Consider the following 20014-nt stretch of genomic DNA (forward strand, 5'->3'; position numbering starts at 1 on the left):
ACCCTGATTGGCTGCCTAATACTTGTCAATGTGGGCAGAGCCGGGCTCACCTAGTAGAAGTCCCATGGACACACAGAGGAAGGAGATGCTCACGGCCATGCTGCTGATGAGACATCCTCCGCTAACCAGGAGTGCTCCCAGAATGGATATCCACTTATCCCCCAGCTTCTCACAGGCAACGGCGACCAATGGGCCTTGGAGAGGGAGATGGGGAGGGAGGGAGGGAGGGAGAGAGAAACACCGTAAAGTAGCAAGTATTAATAGATCATCCCAGAAAACAAGAGATGAAACCTAATTTATGGCGTAATTTAGGGAAGGCCATCCCGGTCACCTCCGTTCCAGAATCCCAAATTAGACAGGTGAACCAGAGAGGGGAGATGTGAAGGTCCTCCCCTTTCAGAGGACTCTGGACCTGCCTTTGGCCTCTTCCCCGCACTCAATCAATCAATCGTATTTACTGAGCGCTTACCGTGTGCAGAGCACTGTACTAAGCGCTTGGGAGCTACAAGTTGGCAACATATAGAGACAGTCCCTACCCAACAGTGGGCTCACAGTCTAAAAGGGGGAGACAGAGAACAAAACCAAGCATACTAACAAAATAAATAGAATAGATATGGACAAGTAAAATAAATAGAGTAATAAATATGTACAAACAGTATCTCAAGAACTCAAGACAGTAAGCTTGCGATGGGCAGGCATCATGGCTACCAATTGTGTTGTACTGTACTCTCCCAACTGCTTCCCTGCCCACGGTAAGTGTTCAGTAAATACCACTGATGGATTGATTGTACAGGAATTGCCCAAGCTAGATGACCTGAGGCTCAGCAGAAAAAGTGTCGGCAGTTGGATCCAGCAGTCCCTACTCAGCCTTTTTCCTCTGTCCTGTTACCAGAGGAGTCTCCTTATGGATTTTCCCTAGTTCTTTATACCAGCAGTTTGGAATGGGGAGAGAGTTTTGCCACCCCTGCCTCTGTTTTGTAGTAATAATAATAATAATGATGGCATTTATTAAGCGCTTACTATGTGCAAAGCACTGTTCTAAGCGCTGGGACAGTTACAAGGTGATCAGGTTGTCCCACAGGGGGCTCACAGTCTTTATTCCCATTTTACAGATGAGGGAACTGAGGCACAGAGAAGTTAAGTGACTTGCCCAAAGTCACACAGCTGACAGTTGGCAGAGCCGGGATTTGAACCCATGACCCCTGACTCCAAAGCCCGGGCTTTTCCCACTGAGCCACGCTGCTTCTGTAGTAGTCGGGCCACCCTGAATTGGAGCCGCAGCGGGGCGGACCTGGGTGCTGTGAAGGAATGAAGCTACTTGGCAGGTGATGGCCTTCCCCTGGCAATGCCAAGGGGCTTTGGGAGCCAGGTTGTGGGGTTTGCCCCCAGGCAGACCTTCATTCCACACGTCTAGTCTAGCAAGGTGACTTAGAGGAAAGAGCACAGACCTAAGAGTCAGAGGACCAGGGTTCTAATCCCGGCCCTACCAATTATCTGCTGTGGGACCCAATTATCGGGTTGGACACAGTCCCTGTCCCACGTGGGGCACACAGCCCTCATCCCCATTTTAAAGATGAGGTACCTGAGGCTCAGAGAAGTGAAGTGATTCAATCAAGCTCACACAGCAGTCAAGTGGCAGAGCCAGGACTAGAACCTGGGTCCTCTGGCTTCCAGGCATGCACTTTCCACGAGGCCATTCTTCTTCTCATGGGGTCCTTTTAGACTGTGAGCCCACTGTTGGGTAGGGACTGTCTCTATATGTTGCCTGGGCAAGTCACTTCTCTGAGCCTCGGTCTCCTTATCTGTAAAATGGGGTTTCACTACCTCTTCCCTTGTACTTAGACTGAGCCCCACGCAGACTGTGTCCAACCTGATTAACCCCAACGCTTAGAAGAGTGATTGACACATAGTAAGCCCTTCATAAGTAATAATGATGATGATGGTATTTGTTAAGCGATTACTATGTGTAAACCACTGTTCTAAGCGCTGGGAAGGTTATAAGGTGATCTGGTTGTCCCATGGGGGGCTCACGGTTTTAATCCCCATTTTACAGATGGAGGTAACTGAGGCCCAGAGAAGTTAAGTGATTTGTCCAAAGTCACACAGCTGACAGTTGGCAGGGCCGGGATTTGAACCCATGACCTCTGACTCCAAAGCCCGGGCTCTTTCCACTGAGCCACGCTGCTTTGCCACCTCCACCCTTGAGGTTGTTGGACTTGCCCTCCCTGAATTACAGTCTCTTAGTGATTTGATCCCTTTCTGAGGTCACCGAGTGGTCTAAGCTGGCAGACTGTGTTTGCCCATATTCCTGGACCACCTAAGAAAAACACTTAGGTGAGCACAGAGGTGGGAGTGATGGCTTCTGGTGCAGTAGCCTGTTTCTTTTCTCTTATGGTATTTAAGTGCTTACTATGTGCCTGACGCTATACTAAATCTTGGGGAAACAAGATAATCAGGTTGGACACAGTCCCTGTCCCACGTGGGGCACACAGCCCTCATCCCCATTTTAAAGATGAGGTACCTGAGGCTCAGAGAAGTGAAGTGATTTAATCAAGATCACACAGCAGTCAAGTGGCAGAGCCAGGACTTGAACCTGGGTCCTCTGGCTTCCAGGCATGCTCTTTCCACGAGGCCATTCTTCTTCTCATGGGGTCCTTTTAGACTGTTTTTTAGACTGTGAGCCCACTGTTGGGTAGGGACTGTCACTATACGTTGCCAACTTGTACTTCCCAAGTGCTTAGTACAGTGCTCTGCACACAGTAAGTGCTCAGTAAATACGATTGATGGATTGATTGATTCTCATGCTGCTGTTTCCTGGACTGTAGCCCCAGCTTCGTCAGAAGTCCTGTCTCTTGCCTGCTGGTTTTTTGCAGGGTGGTTTTTCAAGCGCTTTATGGAAGTAATGGGTGGGGGTGGGCCTGGCACCACATCAGCCCACACTGCACCCAGAAACTCTGACGTCACTGCCCTCTGAGAATAGGTGCCACCTTCAACCGCCTTCCCCTGGCTTTGGAAATAATAATAATAATAATAATGACATTTGTTAAGCGCTTGCTATGTGCCAAGTCTCTGTACTAACCACTGGGGTGGATACAAGCACATCTGGTTGGACACAGTCCCTGGCCATGTGCGTCTCACAGTCTCCATCCCCATTTTACCAGTGAAGTAACTGAGGCACAGGGAAGTAAACTGACTTGCTCAAGGTCATACAGCTGACGAGTGGGAAGCAGCCCCCTTCTTCCTCTCCTCCTTCTCCTCCCCATCCCCCCTGCCTAACCTCCTTCCCCTCCCCAAAGCACCTGTACATATATACATATATGTATATATGTTTGTATGTATTTATTACTCTATTTTATTTGTACATATTTATTCTATTTATTTTATTCTATTTTTATACATATTTTATTCTATTCTATTCTATTTGTTCTATTCGTTTTATTTTGTTAATATGTTTTGTTTTGTTCTCTGTCTCCCCCTTCTAGACTGTGAGCCCGCCGTTGGGTAGGGACCGTCTCTATATGTTGCCAACTTGCCCTTCCCAAGTGCTTAGTCCAGTGCTCTGCACACAGTAAGCGCTCGATAAATACGATTGAATGAATGAATGAAAGTGGTGGAGCTGGGATTAGAACCCATGACCACCTGACTCCCAAGCCCTTGCTCTATCTACTAGGCCACTCTGGACACCCAGGGTTTTATCTTGTCCTCTAGGCTGTAAGCTCGTTGTGGGCGGGGAATATGTCTGTTATATTGTGTTGTACTCTCCCAAAGCGCTTAGTATAGTGCTGTGAACATAGTAAGCATTCAATAAATGTGATCAATTAATTGAAGAAGCCTGCATATTTCCAAGGGCGAAATCCTGGCTGTGCCATCCTTTTCATTCATTCAATCGTATTTATTGAGCGCTTACTGTGTGCAGAGCACTGTACTAAGCGCTTGGGATGTACAAGTTGGCAACCTATAGAGACGGGCCCTACCCAACAGCGGGCTCACAGGATTGAATCGACACCAATTGGAGACTAAAACCCACAAGTGGTGAGGGCATTCCTGTGGGCAGGAAATTCCTGTTCAGGAGCTACTGTGTTTTGTTGAATTCCTAGGACCTGGATTCTAATCCCAGCTCTGCCACTTGTCTCTTTTGTGACCCTGGGCAAGTCACTTCACTTCTCTGCGCCTGTTACCTCATCTGTAAAATGGGGATTGGGACTGTGATCCCCAGGTGGGACAGGGACTGTGTCCAATCTGATTATATTGACTGATGGGTCGATTGGCGCAGGGTGGCCCTAATGGCTTCAGGAATCCCCTCCGGCCACCCAGTCGATCCGTGATATTCATTGAGCTTTTACTATGCACCGAGCGTTAGACGAAGCATCGGGAAGATGTGGTAGACTTGTTCCGTGCCCTCAAGGAGCACCTTGCACTTCCCAAGCGCTTAATACAGTGCTCTGCACACAGTAAGTGCTCAATAAATACGATTGGATGAATGAATTTTATTTATTTTATTTTGTTAGTATGTTTGGTTTTGTTCTCTGTCTCCCCCTTTTAGACTGTGAGCCCACTGTTGGGTAGGGACTGTCTCTATATGTTGCCAACTTGTACTTCCCAAGTGCTTAGTACAGTGCTCTGCACACAGTAAGCGCTCAATAAATACGATTGATGATGATGATTAGCTTGAATCTACCCCAGTTCTTGTAATAGTGCTTGATACATAGTAAGCGCTTAAGAAATACCATCGCCATTATTATTCAAAGGGGCCCCGTTAAGAACCCCTCCCCTGCTCCCCAAGGTTGACTGCTTCAGCCTCTTCCTTTCAGGGGGCCTTCGGCTCTTCACTCCAGATTTGCCGTTACCTGCTGCCAGGCGAAGCGCAGACATGATGGAGCCAATCCAGCTGACTTGCTCAGAGGAGCCATCGAACTCTCTTTGAAAAACCACGAAGAAGATGGCAAACATCTTCAGGGTTCCCAGCACGCACACATTCACCTAAAGTCCAGCAAAGAGGAGACACGGGTCTTGTCAGAGGGGCTGAGCTAATCCAGATCGAGTTCCTTCTGCTAGAGGTTATGGCCTTCCTTTTCCTCCTGTATTTACCCATTTGAAGCCTTGCTGGACTCTCCCTGCAAATGAAGTGGTGCAGATGCAAATTGTATAAATGACCTTGCTAACTTTTCTTTGCTGGATCAAATGGGCAAGGGGCAAAGTACATGGAACCATTAGGTTGGATAAGAACTTGAGTTCATTGTATTTAAGTGTGAAAATACCTTCCTAGTCCCATCTGCCCCGTAGAGCTACGCTGGAAGTGAAATGAAGCAACGTGGTGGAAGTGAGCATTCTCTTTTGTCAGACGCTCAGGTCGTGTAACTTATTTTGTGCAAGTGGCATTTCACAAAACGGCTTGCAAATAGAACACCTTATAATACTTTTATATTATTTTATTATATATATATAATATATATTATATGTTTTATAATATTTTATATTATTATATTATTATTTTATTTTATATAGGGGCAGTCCTGTGGTCCATAAAAATAAAAATAGTGGTGGTATTTGTGAAGCACGTATTATATGCCAAGCACTGTATTGAATGCTGGATTTAGTTGGATAGGGTTGGTATTCCGCCTTCAACAGTGGCATCAGGATGCTGAGAGCATCCGTTCATTCATTCATTCATTCAATCAATCGTATATATTGAGCGCTTACTGTGTGCAGAGCACTGTACTAAGCACTTGGGAAGTACAAGTTGGCAACATATAGAGGCGGTCCCTACCCAACAGTGGGCTCACAGTCTAGAAGAGTGGGCTCACAGTCTAGAAGAGTTAAGTCTGTCAAGTCCATCCGCTAAGTCCATCCTCTGGGATATATGTACCTGGTTTGTTTGGAAACATGTCTTCACCCAGCAGGGGATTAGCAAGAGATCGTGCAGTTAAAAAATGCCTGTGGGTCCAAGAGGACATTGGAGACATTCATGGGTGAGTAAAAATAAAAATACATCAATTGTATATTTAAGTGCCTACTATATGCCAGGCACTGTTCTAAGCGCTGGGGTAGATGCAAGATAATTGGTTGCACACAGTCCCTGTCCCACACAGGGCTCACAGTCTTAATCCTCATTTTACAGATGAGGGAACTGAAGCACAGAGAAGTGAAGTGATTTGCCCAAGGTCACTCAGCAGACAAGTAGCAGAGCAGGGATTAGAATCCAGGTCCTTCTAAACTCCCAGGCCCATGCTTTATCCACTAGGAAATCAATCAATCAATCATATTTATTGAGCGCTTACTGTGTGCAGAGCACTGTACTAAGCGCTTGGGAAGTCCAAGTTGGCAACAGAGAGACGGTCCCTACCCAACAGTGGGCTCACAGTCTAGAAGGGGGAGGCAGAGAACAAAACATATTAACAAAATAAAATAAATAGAATAGATATGTACAAGTAAAATAAGTAAATAAATAGAGCAATAAATACGTGCAAACATATATACAGCTTAAGATTGTGAGCCCCATGTGGGACAACCTGGATCGCCTTGTACCCCCCCAGCGCTTAGAACAGTGCTTTGCACAGAGTAAGCGCTTAACAGAGAAGCAGCATGGCTCAGTGGAAAGAGCCCGGGTTTTGGAGTCAGAGGTCATGGGTTCAAATCCCGGCTCCGCCAATTGGCAGCTGTGTGACTTTGGGCAAGTTACTTCACTTCTCTGGGCCTCAGTTCCCTCACCTGTAAAATGGGGATGAAGACTGTGAGCCCCACAGGGGACAACCTGATCGCCTTGTATCCCCCCCAGCGCTTAGATGCTGCTTCTACTGGTTACCAGAGAGGAAATTGGAGACATCAGATGATACATCCCATAGGATCGATCTAATGGACTCTCTCAGCCGAAATGTGTTGTCCTCACATCCTGGTGTTGGGGGATTCAGTGAACAATTCCTTGTTACTCCTATCTCCACACTTCATGTTTCCATCACTTTGAGAGTCTGTTCCTTTGGCTCAGCAGCACTGGCCTTAAATTAGTGCTCTAAATCTTGAATTTCAGCCAAACCTCTTGCCAGCCAGGTACCTCAAGTGTAATATTTTCTCCCTCCTTCACAGGTCCCTACTGTATGCTGTGGTGGCCGTGGGATTGGGGATTGAATCACTTAGAGAAAGTGCTGAGTCTGCAGGAGCTGGGGTAAAGATGGAGGCAGACAGAGTCCAAGTGGGATGAATTAGGACGAGGGAGAGGAGGAAGAGAAGTCTAGGCAACTTCAGGAGAGAGGCTTCAGAGATTAAGCATTTGACTTGAAAGAAGAGAGATGCTGTCTTGTGCCTCTTGCAGGTCCTTTTTGTGATTAAAAAGGAAAAATAGTCCCTCACTGTTATCATTATCAGTGGTGCTTATTGGGCACTTACCGTGTGTAGAGCAATGGTACTGAGCAGTTGGGAGGGTATAATACAACAGAGTTGGTAGTCACTCTCCCTACCCACAGCAAGCTTACATTCTAGAGAGATGCCATTTGTCTTATGCCGTCGAGTCATCTCCGACCCATAGCGATGCCACCGACGCATCTGTCCCAAAATGCCCCACCTCCATCTGCAGTCGTTCTGGTAGTGAATCCATACTTTTCTTGGTCAAAATATGGAATTGGTTTACCATTGCCGCCTTCTGCGCAGTTAACTAGAGTCACCGCCCTCGACTCTCCCCCATGCCACTGCTGCCCAGCACAGGTGAGTTTGTAGCAGATTGCCTTCCACTAGCTAGCCACTGCCCAGAATGGAAGGATATGCCTCTGCTTGACACTCCCTCCTGTAGTCGAGACTGATAGAGTACTGGAAACTCTCCAGGTGTGACCCTGAGAGGGGCAGAGAGATGCCATTAGGAAGCCAAACATGCCAATCACTTGTTCCCTCATTCCCAAGTCACACCCAGTTTTAGTGTAATTTCAAGTTTGGGTTTGGGTGGCCCGGAGCTCTCTTCCCCAGGTTAGGTCACTTTCAGTCATGGCCCGGTTCCTCAGTTCCAGGCACCTGTCCAGCTCCTTTAGCCCCTTTCCTTTTCCCATCCATTCTAGGCCCCCCAGTCTTGCTCAACCATCCCCACCCCTGGAAGTTTTCCTGGAACTGGGGTGAGCTGGGATCACCGCCTGCAGGAACAGAGGAAGCAAACCAGATCAATCACAGCCTGAACCCAAGATGGCCCTGGGATTCCTGGAAACTCAAAGCTGGTCAGCATAATTGCTTTCCATAGCACTTTCCCCTCTACCTCACCCATATGCAGGGGAGTAGCTGACCCTAAACCGTCCTCCCTTTCTAGACCGTAAGCTCGTTGTGGGCAGGTAGGGTGCTACCAACTGTTATATTGTAATAATAATAATAATGACATCTATTAAGAGCTTACTATGTGCGAAACACTGTTCTAAGCGCTGGGGAGGTCACAAGGTGATCAGGTTGTCCCATGGGGGGCTCACGGTCTTAATCCCCATTTTACAGATGAGGTAACTGAGGCACAGAGTAGTGAAGTGACTTGCCCAAAGTCACACAGCTGGCAGTTGGTGGAGCAGGGGTTTGGACCTCTGACTCCAAAGCCCATACTCTTTCCACTGAGCCGCGCTGCTTCTCTGCTTGTACTCTCCGAAGCTCTTAGTAGAGTGCTCTGCACACAGTAAGAGTTCAATAAATGATTGATTGATAGTCTGCTGGTGTTAGAAAGTCCCACTTCTGTCATTCCAACATGGCAGGAGCTAAAACTCTAAACATACACCACGAGGTCTCTTTTCTCCTAACTAATTCCTTGATCCGTCTCTCTCTTGGGATTCCCATCTTTTTGCTTCTTCCCATCTTCAGGCTATTGTTCTTGTTCTTTACCCTCCTGTCTTCGCTCCCATTCATTATCATCCTATCCCACTTTCAATTGTCTTCCAAGTTGACTACCTAACTAAAAAGCCCTCCAGAAATCCCATCTTCCAGAGGCATCCCTGATTAATTTCCCTCTTTAGGTTGTTTCATCCTGACTAGCCACAAGTATATGGTCACCCATAACACTTGTCAGCATTTATGCAAGTTCTCTACTTCCCTTTCTGGGCACTTATGTACTCACTTACCTTTCTATTTTCCTATCAGTTGCTCTTTTTTCCTCCTAACTAATCTCTTTTCCACCTGCCTCTGACATTAGACTCCAGACTTTAAGCTGGTTGTGGAGAGGGAAGGTGTAATAACAATAGTAATTGTGGTATTTAAGCGCTCTCTATGTTTCAGGCACTGTACTAAGCGCTGGAGAGGGTACAAGCAAATAAGGTTGGGCACAGTCCCTGTCCCACATGGGGCTCACAGTTTCAATCCCCATTTTACAGATGAGGTAAGTGGGGCACAGAGAAGTGAAGCGACCAAATCTGTTGTATTGTAGCTCTCTCAAACACTTAGTACAGTACTGTGCACACAGTAAGCTCTCAATAAATATCTTCAGTTGATTGATTAGATTGTGATCTCCAAGAGGGCAGGACTCACGTCTTCACTATCCTCTTCCAAGTGCCCAGGATAATGTTATTCTGGTGGTGTTTGTTAAGCGCTTACTATGTGCCAAGAACTGTTCTAAGCACTGGGGTGGATACAAGGTCATCAGGTTGTCCCACGTGGAGCTCACGGTCTTCATCCCCCATTTTACAGATGAGGGAACTGAGGCACAGAGAAGTTAAGTGACTTGCCCGAGGTCAAGTGGCGGAGCTGGGATTAGAACCCATGACCTCTGACTCCCAAGTCCGGGCTCTTCCCACTGATGTTCTGCATACAACAGGTATTCAATAAGAACCATTGAGTAATCTCACTCTTCAAAAAGTTTCTCTTCCGTTTCACATCAGAGTTCCTCAAATATGTGATTAAATCCCATTATTTCCCATTAAATCCCATTATTGTGATTAAATCCCATTATTTCCCGTTAAATCCCATCATTGGAGAAGCAGCGTGGCTCACTGGAAAGAGCACAGGCTTTGGAGTCAGAGTTCATGGGTTCAAATCCCGGCTCTGTCAAGTGTCAGCTGTGTGACTTTGGGCAAGTCACTTGACTTCTCTGGGCCTCAGCTCCCTCATCTGTAAAATGGGGATTAAGACTGTGAGCCCCCCATGGGACAACCTGATCACCTTGTAAACTCCCCAGTGGTTAGAACAGTGCTTTGCACATAGTAAACGCTTAATAAATGCCATCATTATTATTATTATTATTATTATTTTTACTTCCTCTACAACTTTACCCTTAAATTCCACTTAACAGTTTATGGGATCCATAATCACCAAAGAATCTGGTGATTTCTTTCTGGCCAAGTTGAAAACCTTCAGCTCCATTCTCTTTGATGTCCCTGCAGGGTTTGTCAACTTTTGCTTTCTGCCTTTTTCTCTAACCTCTTCTCACTTCCTCACAGGCGGAACTCTTTTGTCCTTCCTTTTTCTGCTTTCTTTCCTTCTATCCTCCTGGCCCCTGCTCGCGTCTGTACACCAGGTCTACATCTTAGTCCTAACCTTGCCGTTGTATAGTAATAGTATTTAGCGCTAACTGTGTGCAGAGCACTGTACTAAGCTCATGGTTTCTTCCTTGAATCCTCATCTTTTATTGGTGGATCCCAGCAGGGTGTCCCCAAGGCACTTGAAACTCAACATCACTTCGATGGAGTTGATCATTTTTCCTGGGCCAGATACCTGGAAAACCCTTTCCTCTCCAATCAATCAGTTATATTTATTGGTGCTTACTCTGTGCTGAGCATTGTACAGAATGCTTGGGAGAGTAGAACGTAACAATATAACGGAGTTGTAAGTGTATTCCCTGCCCACAGTGAGCTTACATTCAACACAGAGAAGCAGCATGGCATAGTGGATAGAGCATGGGCCTGCGAGTCAGATCAGGGGTTCTAATTCTGGCTCTGCCACTTGTCTGCTCTGTGACCTTGGGCAAGTCATTTCACTTCTCTAGGCCTCAGTTACCTCATCAGTAAAATGGGGATTGAAACTGTGAGCCCCACATGGAACAGGGACTGTGTCCAATTCGATTTGCTTGTGTCCACCCCAGTGCTTAACTACACGGTAAGCACATAGTAAGCACTTAACAAATACCATCATTATTATTAACTACCACAATGTGTCTGTTGTCCTTTGAGACCCAAACCACCCTTCATCATTTAACATTAAACCAAAAATCTCACCGCTCACTCCTAACCAGTACCACTTTGATGTGTATATATTTTAAGGAGAAGTTTGTCTCATTCTCTTGTTTACCCCTGTCCCCCCACACCTCCACTAGATATAATCAGGGTGTTTATTTTTCAGGATTTAGATTTCAGGTTGAGATGTATTTTTAAGCTAAATTCTGTAGAATTTGAGGCTTATTCTCTCATGCCCTGTCCTCACTTAGGCCGGGAAACATAGCTTGACGTTCATAGCAAGACAGCTGAAGCTGCTGTGTTCATGAGTAACTAGGGGCTGACCTAATAATGCTCATCAATCATTGGTATTTATGGAGCACTTACTGTGTGCAGAGCACTGTACTTGGGAGAGCATTGTATAACAGAGTTGGTAGACTTGTTTCCTGTCCACGATGGGTTTACAGTCTAGTGTTATTGTTTACTAATTTGCCTAATTCTCCCCTCACCTCTCTGGCTGCTTCTTCTGTCTCTTTTTTTTTGCTGGTTCTTCCTCAGCCTCTCACCCTCTAGTAAGGGGCAGCCTTCAAGGTTCTGGGTTTGCTTCTTTTTACACTTTACACTCATTCCTTTAGGGAATTCATCCACTCCCCTGGCTTCAACGCCTGCGGCTTCAGCAGTGCAGACTGAAAACTCATTGTGGGCAGGAATCATGTCTGTTAACTCTCTTGTATTGTACTCCTACAAGGGCTTAGTACAGTGCTCTGCACGTACTAAGCGGTCAATAAATACTATAGATTGATGACTCCCAAGTCTGTGTCACTAGCCCAACCTCTTACCTCATCTTCAGTTTTACATTTTCTCTGGTCTGCCCGAAACCCCCATATTGATGTCCTCCAGCAGTACGGCTAAAACTGATCTCCCTGTTGGGCAAATGAAGCTCAATATGTTTAAAACTGAACTTCTCATCTTCCCCCCATTATTATTATTATTAATAATAATAATAATAATGTCATTTGTTAAGCCCTTACTATGTGTCAAGCACTGTTCTAAGCGCTGGGCACTGTTCCTGTCCTCCATCGAACTTTCCCATCCCAGTTGATGGCATCACCCTCCCTATCTCTGAAAGCCACATCCAAGGCATTATCGTAGATTCTTCTCTTAGACTTGCATAACCCATCTGTCTAAGCCACACTGACTTTAATTTCACAATTCAATGTAAATCATCATCAATTGTCATCATCAATCGTATTTATTGAGTGCTTACTATGTGCAGAGCACTGTACTAAGCGCTTGGGAAGTACAAATTGGCAACATATAGAGACAGTCCCTACCCAACAGTGGGCTCACAGTCTAAAACGGGGAGACAGAGAACAAAACCAAACATACTAACAAAATAAAATAAGTAGAATAGATATGTACAAATCAATTAGTCCCTCAAAGCAGCATGGCCTAGTGGATAGAGCACAGGCCTGGGAGCCAGGAGAACCTGGGTTCGAATCCCAGCTCTGCCACTTGTCTGCTATGTGACCTATGTGACCAGAAGCGGCGTGGCTCAGTAGAAAGAGCCCGGGCTTTGGAGTCAGAGATCATGGGTTCACATTCCGGCTCCGCCGTTTGTCAGCTGTGTGACTTTGGGCAAGTCACTTAACTTCTCTGTGCCTCAGGTACCTCATCTGTAAAATGGGGATGAAGACTGTGAGCCCCCCTGTGGGACAACCTAATCACCTTGTAACCTCCCCAGCACTTAGAACAGTGCTTTGCACATAGTAAGTGCTTAATAAATGCCATCATCATTATTATTATTATTATTACCTTGGGCAAGTTTCTTAACTTCCTCTGTGCCCCAGTTACCTCATCTCTAAAATGGGGATTAAGACTCCGAGCCCCTTGTGGGACAGGGATCGTGTCTATTTTGATTAACCCCAGCACTCAGTACAGTCCCTGGTACATAATAAGCACTTACCGTGCCATAAAAACGTGACATCAAGTGAATACATAGGTATCATGAAACTACAGGATTGTTTCACGGATGGTGGAAGAAATGCCAAGGAACTGTAGGGCTGGGAGGTTAGTCCATGCCCCTTCCCCCATACTAGGACTGGAAAACGAGTCTCTCTCATCTTCAAGGCCGTGCTGAGAGCTCACCTCCTCCAGGAGGCCTTCCCAGACTGAGCCCCTTCCTTCCTCTCCCCCTTGTCCCCCTCTCCATCCCCCCCCATCTTACCTCCTTCCCTTCCCCACAGCACCTGTATATATGTTTGTATATATTTATTACTCTATTTATTTATTTTACTTGTACATATCTATTCTATTTATTTTATTTTGTTAGTATGTTTGGTTTTGTTCTCTGTCTCCCCCTTTTAGACTGTGAGCCCACTGTTGGGTAGGGACTGTCTCTATATGTTGCCAATTTATACTTCCCAAGTGCTTAGTACAGTGCTGTGCACATAGTAAGCGCTCAATAAATACGATTGATGATGATGATGATGATGCTTAGCCCAATGGAAATCAGGCCTAAATTCAGGACAACTCAGTATAAAAATGTAGGTCTTCCCTGGTTGTCCCTGTGGGAGCCTGGGACCTGGGGGCCACAATTACTGTGCCTCATGGGGCCCTTTTGGCCTTGATTGCCTTTCTTAGGACCAGTTTTGGCCCGCACAGAGCTCTGTCCTGTGGCCCAACCCAGATTAGCAGGGCAGCCAAAAATCGCTACTTTTGAACGAAGCATATGAAGTGCAAATGATCTACAAAGGGACGTGGATCAGACTTGAATTTTATATCCAGTTTTCCACCCCAGTGGGTTGCCAGTGTCTGTGTGCTAACTGGCCAAGGTTCAGCTGGAACACTGAAAAGGAATGCTAAGGGCCCTCTTTTTATCAGAAACCTCCTCACGGACTGCCCGCCGTATAGCCTCTGTTCTGGTTCTTTTGATGGGCATAGTAATTATGGTATTTGTTAATCAATCAATCGTATTTATTGAGCACTTACTGTGTGCAGAGCACTGTACTTAGCGCTTGGGAAGTACAAGTTGGCAACGTATAGAGACAGTCCCTACCCAACAGTTAAGCACTTACTTTGTGCCAAGCAGCATTCTAAGCACTGGGATAGGTACAAGGTAATCAGGTTGGGCACAGGCTCTGTCCCACGTGGGGCTCACGGTCTTAATCTCCATTTTACAGATGAGGGAACTGAGGCACAGAGAAGTTGTGACTTTCCCAAGGTCACACAGCAGATAAGTGGTGGACCCATGATTAGAACCCACGACCTCTGAGTCTCTCGGCATCTTTGAGCTGCATTAACAGCCTGGGGTTAGGGGGTGGGGGACACGGATTTTGTGTGTCTCTTAGTTACCAGGAAGAAATGCAGGACAACCATCCATCCCCATCCTCCGTCAAGTGGTTCCGTGTAAGGACGGATCTTCCTCTTCTTGCTCTGCATGGCCGTCGGCCCGACTTTTCTCCGAGTTAGGAGAAACCTGTAACAAAGGGTCCAGCAAACTCCAGGTTAGTGCAACAGGCCCCATTCATTGCTGGATAGATTTGAAGTAGTGAGGCCCAGTGGAACGAGCGTGAGCCTGGAACCTTAGCGGCTTCCCTAGCCTCGTATTCAGTCTGGCCTGAAACTCATCCACCCCAGCCCTTACCCCCCAGGGACAATATCAACGGGAAAAATAGAACACAGCACCTCAAGTTCATCATCATCAATTGTATTTATTGAGCGCTTACTGTGTGCAGAGCACTTCATCTTACCTGTGGCGTGATCTGCAGAGGAAGAAAAATCTTGGAAAAGGAAGTGGAAGCCGAAAAGTTAATCTTCCCGCGTCCCGGGCTCGAACTCTCGTTTTCACTCTTTTCTCCGTTCGACGTGCTGGGAAATCAGCCTCCTGAGTGAGCCGAAACACAAGGATGACTGAGCCTCTGCTAAGCGCGGGATCTTTTGGACTTTACTTCCCGAGGGGAGGAGCTAAATGACCATTTGGTCCATTGTTAGTCCCACCTCCTGACCTCCGCTGTCCTGAAGTTGTCACTTTGCTTTCAGCCACGCTCACTAACTAGACCCTTGGCGAAAGTGGGAAACGGCTTGATGAACCAGTCACACTTGGGGATGGGGCTTGCTACCCTGGACCCCAAATAGTGTGAAATCTTTTGTTTCCTGGCATTTTTCCGCCTACAGTTTGTAGCTCGTTCTGGCTCCAAACCAGCCATGTGAGAGCACCGTCCAGCTACAAATGGCAAATTTTTAGCTTGGTTCTTGCTCTTTGGACCACCCTATTTTTCAGTCTTTTCAAGTATTTGCCGATGTTTTTGGTTCCAGTGGATTTAGGGCTTCCGGTTGTGTTATTCACTGCTCCTAGGGATCCTGCAGCACTATGATTGGGGCCTGGGCTCTGCAACTCTCAGCCAAGCTATTAATAATAGTAATAATAATTAATAATTGTATTTGTTAAACACTTACTATGTGTCAGGTACTGTTCTGAGCGCTAGGGTGGATACGATCCCTGTCCCGCATGGGGATCACAATCTTAATCCCTGTTTTACAGATGAGGGAACTGAGGCACAGAGATGTTAAGTGACTTGGCCAAGGTCACACAGCAGACATGTTGCAGAGTTGGGATTAGAACCCATGTCCTTCTGACTCTCAGGCCTGCACTCTCTCCGTTGGGCCACTCTGCTTCTCGCAGGCAGATCCTCTGGAGCTGGAGCAGGCAACTAGATGATGACTTGAGTGATTTGGCCATCAAACTGGAGAGAGTTAAAGTGAAGGGTCCCATTAGAACAAACTTTAAAGCCCAGAGACTAGGAAAAAGAAAGCCAACTGTCGTTTGTGGCTAAAAAGCAATCCATTAATCATTTTTATTGAGCACTCACTGTGTGCAGAGCACTGTACTTAGTGCTTGGGAGAGTACAGTATTACAGAGTTGGTAAAAGAGAGTACCGGGCATTCCAGTGAACCGTTCACCTGGTTCCCTCAATTTTTCAGGGAATTAAACCAACGGTGCTCCCATTTTTTTAACGGTATTTCATAATAATAATAATGATGATGGTATTTGTTAAGCACTTAGTATGTGCCAAGCACTGTTCTAAGCACTGGGAGAGATACAAGGTAATTGGCTTGTCCCTCATGGGGCTCACAGACTTAATCCCCGTTTTACAGATGAGGTAACTGAGGCACAGAGAAGTTAAATGACTTGCCCAAAGTCACTCAGCTGATAAATGGCGGAGCTTGGATTGGAACCCATGACCTCTGACTCCTAACCTGTGCTCTTTCCACTAAACCATGCTGCTTCTCTTAAGCACTTACTATGTGTCAAACACTGCTCTAAGTGCTGTGGTAATGTTAATTAGGTCAGACGCAGTCCCTGTCCTGCATGGGATTCTACCTAAGTAGGCGGGAGAACGGGCATCTAATGCCCATTTTATAGTTGAGGAAACTGAGGCACAGAGAAGTTCCGTGACTTGCCGAAGGACACAAAGCAAACAGATGGCAGAGCGAGGATTAGAACCCAGATCTTCCGACTCGCAGGTCTGGGCTCTTTCCACTAGGCCATGCTACTTCCCTATTACAAAGAAAAGTTGATTTACTGCCATCTGATTAGCCTGCTTCTCCTAGGCCCACTGAATGTAAGCTCCCTGTGGGCAGGGATTATTCATTCAATCGTATTTATTGAGCGCTCACTGTGTGCAGAGCACTGTATTAAGCGCTTGTCTTGTGCCTTAGTTGTACTTTCCGATGTGCTTAGTGTGCCTCAACGCATACCTTCCCGGCAACTAATAAAGATGCCATTATTATTATTATTATGCCATATTATGAAATTCTGAATCATTTCATAATACGGTATTTAAGCACTTACTATGTGTCAAGCACTGTTGTAAATGCTGGAGTAGATAGGTTAGTCAGGTCAGACACAGGCCCTAGCCAACATGGGGCTCACAGTCTAAATAGGGAGAACATGTATTTAATCCCCATTTGACAGATGAGAAAACCGAGTCACAGAGAAATTAAGTCACCTTGGCCGAGGTCACACAACAGGAAACTGGCAGGGGTGGGAGCAAGAGATGTGATGAAAGGGTAAAGGTCATCTCTAAGCGCTTAGTACGGTGCTCTGCACATAGCGCTCAATAAATACGATTGATGATGATCTCTAAGTTGATTTGTTGGTTGTCTCGTAGAGGAGTGATGAAAAGACTAGGTTTCTGTTGTGCTATTTAAACAGTGTGGTACATTATCTCGATAAGAACCCTGGAAAGAAATTCAGCCCGGCATTAGAGCGCAACAAAATCTACTTGCTGGACACTTTGGCAGTTTTGTTTCATTAACAGGTTTGTCCTGACTGAGCTAGGAAGCAAGGGAATGGGATTTATTTTGTCGGTGTATACTAAGTGGAGGTTCTCTTCCAACTGCATACAGAAGTGAGGCCAAGCAAGGTTGAGGAAGCTGGAATGATTTTCCTGCTAGTTAGGGTGGCATTGCTTAAACAGTTATAGCGGCCAAATTTCACGCTGCTGTTGTATCATTAACCAAGAGAAATGCTGAAAGCTCCAAGTGATTTCCACCAGCTTCCAGCCAAGGCCTGATAAAAGCCTACAGTTGCTACATTACTAGTAATTTCACGGGAGCAGTTGACATCCTGGAATGGGATGGTTAAAGCGTGAAGGGATGGGCAGATCGATGAACGCTTTTCCTGCCTTGAATATTTTTTTTTTTTAGATGGTATTTGTTAAGCACTTATTACGATTGGGAGCCAGAGGTTGTGGGTTCTGGTCCTCCCTCCCCCACGTGTCTGCTGTGTCATCATCATCAATCGTATTTATTGAGCGCTTACTATGTGCAGAGCACTGTACTAAGCGCTTGGGAAGTACAAATTGGCAACATATAGAGACAGTCCCTACCCAACAGTGGGCTCACAGTCTAAAAGGTGGGCTCACAGTCACCTTGGGCATCTTACTTCTCTGAGCCTCAGTGACCTGTCTATATGTATATATGTTTGTACATATTTATTACTCTATTTATTTATTTATTTTACTCACACATATTTATTCTATTTATTTTGTTAATATATTTTGTTTTGCTGTCTGTCACCTGTATATGTGTATATGTTTGTATGTATTTATTACTCCATTTTATTTGTACATATTTATTTTATTTTGTTAATATGTTTTGTTGTCTGTCTCCCCCTTCTAGACCGTGAGCCCACTGTTGGGTAGGGACCGTATCTATGTGTTGCCGACTTGTACTTCCCAAGCGCTTAGTACAGTGCTCTGCACACAGTAAGCGCTCAATAAATACGATTGAATGAATGAATGAGTGAATGATTCAGGCACCGTTCTAAGCTCTAGGGTAGATATAAGCTAATCAGGTGAAACACACAATCCCTGTCCCCCCACGGGGCTCACTGTCTTAGCCCCTGTTTCACAGCTGAGGGAACTGAGGTCCAGAGAATTTAAGCGACTTGCCCAAGATCACACAGCGGACAAGTGGCAGAGGCAGGATTAGAACCTAGGTCCTTCTGAAGAATCTGATTACTTCTTTGTCCTAGGATCACTGAAGGAGATAAAGAGCCTCAGGACCCTTTTAGTTACAGTAGGGAGTGAGGCCCAAGCAAGACAAGAGGGGAGGAGAAGAAACCCCACGCACCTGCTGGAGCCTGGAGTTGAACACAGGTCCCCTGAATCCCAGGCCTTTGTGTTTTCCGCTTGGCCATGCTGCTGCTTGATCATCATCATCAATCGTATTTATTGAGCGCTTACTATGTGCAGAGCACTGTACTAAGCGCTTGGGAAGTACAAATTGGCAACATATAGAGACAGTCCCTACCCAACAGTGGGCTCCCAGTCTAAAAGGCTTGATGCCTGATGGACAATTGATGCCTTTATAAGCAGTGATGATTGGCCCTTTTCCTGGCCTCATTAGAGCTATCGAGGACTAAAATCCTGTGCAAGGAGACTGAAAAGACATCTTCATGGCTGGAGTAAGGTGGGGAGGCCGTTTGTGTGAAGTCTGCTCACAGTTGGGTAGTTAGGAAACTTGTGTACTCCTGGACTTACCTACTACTGTGGACTTTCAAAAAAGGTAATCTGGAAGAAAAATCTTTGGTATTTATTGAACCCTTATGAATACAGCAGAATTGATAGACATGGTCCTGGCTGACCAGGAGCTTACAGACTACAGGGGAAAGCTGACATTAAAATAACCTCCAGATGGAGGAAATGGGAGAGTACGAGGATCAACAAATCATATTTGAGTGCTTACTAGTCATTCGTTCATAGTTGGATTTATTGAGCACTTACTGTGTGCAAAGCACTGTACTAAGTGCTTGGGAGAGTACAATATAACAATAAGCAGACACATTCCTGCCCCATGACAGACTATCTACATGTTCACAGGGCTGTGGATGGGGTCAATGTCAAGTGCTTAAAGGGTACCTATCCTAGTGTGTAAGTGACGCAGGAAGGGGGTGAATGGGGGAAATGAGGGAGGCCTTTTGGAGATGTGATCTTGGGAGGACTTTGAAAGTGGGGAGAGTGGTGGTCTGTTGGATATAATAATAATTATTATTTTTATTGTGGTACTTGTTAAGCAATCAATCAATCGTATTTATTGAGCGCTTACTATGTGCAGAGCACTGTACTAAGCGCTTGGGAAGTACAAATTGGCAACACACAGAGACAGTCCCTACCCAACAGTGGGCTCACAGTCTAAAAGGGGGAGACAGAGAACAGAACCAAACATACCAACAAAATAAAATAAATAGGATAGAAATGTACAAGTAAAATAAATAAATAAATAAATAAATAGAGTAATAAATATGTACAACCATATATACATATATACAGGTGCTGTGGGGAAGGGAAGGAGGTAAGATGGGGGGATGGAGGGGGGACGAGGGGGAGAGGAGGGAAGGGGCTCAGTCTGGGAAGGCC

General features: G+C 45.8%; 1 protein-coding gene across 1 annotated transcript in view; it reads right to left on the minus strand.

The window, feature by feature from the left end:
* Positions 1-14983, minus strand: part of SLC16A4 (solute carrier family 16 member 4) — a 41755-nt gene extending 26772 nt beyond the window's left edge. Inside the window, exons 1-4 of the mRNA XM_038749471.1 lie at positions 14843-14983; positions 14445-14568; positions 4848-4980; positions 51-194 (exon numbers count right to left, since the gene is read on the minus strand). Of these exons, the coding sequence (XP_038605399.1) occupies positions 51-194; positions 4848-4980; positions 14445-14531 (364 nt within the window). The 5' untranslated portion in view covers positions 14532-14568; positions 14843-14983. The remainder of the gene's footprint in view (positions 1-50; positions 195-4847; positions 4981-14444; positions 14569-14842) is intronic.
* Positions 14984-20014: the final 5031 nt, after the last annotated feature.

Source organism: Tachyglossus aculeatus, chromosome 7, assembly GCF_015852505.1.
Source record: "Tachyglossus aculeatus isolate mTacAcu1 chromosome 7, mTacAcu1.pri, whole genome shotgun sequence".
NCBI classification, from domain to species: Eukaryota; Metazoa; Chordata; class Mammalia; order Monotremata; family Tachyglossidae; genus Tachyglossus; species Tachyglossus aculeatus.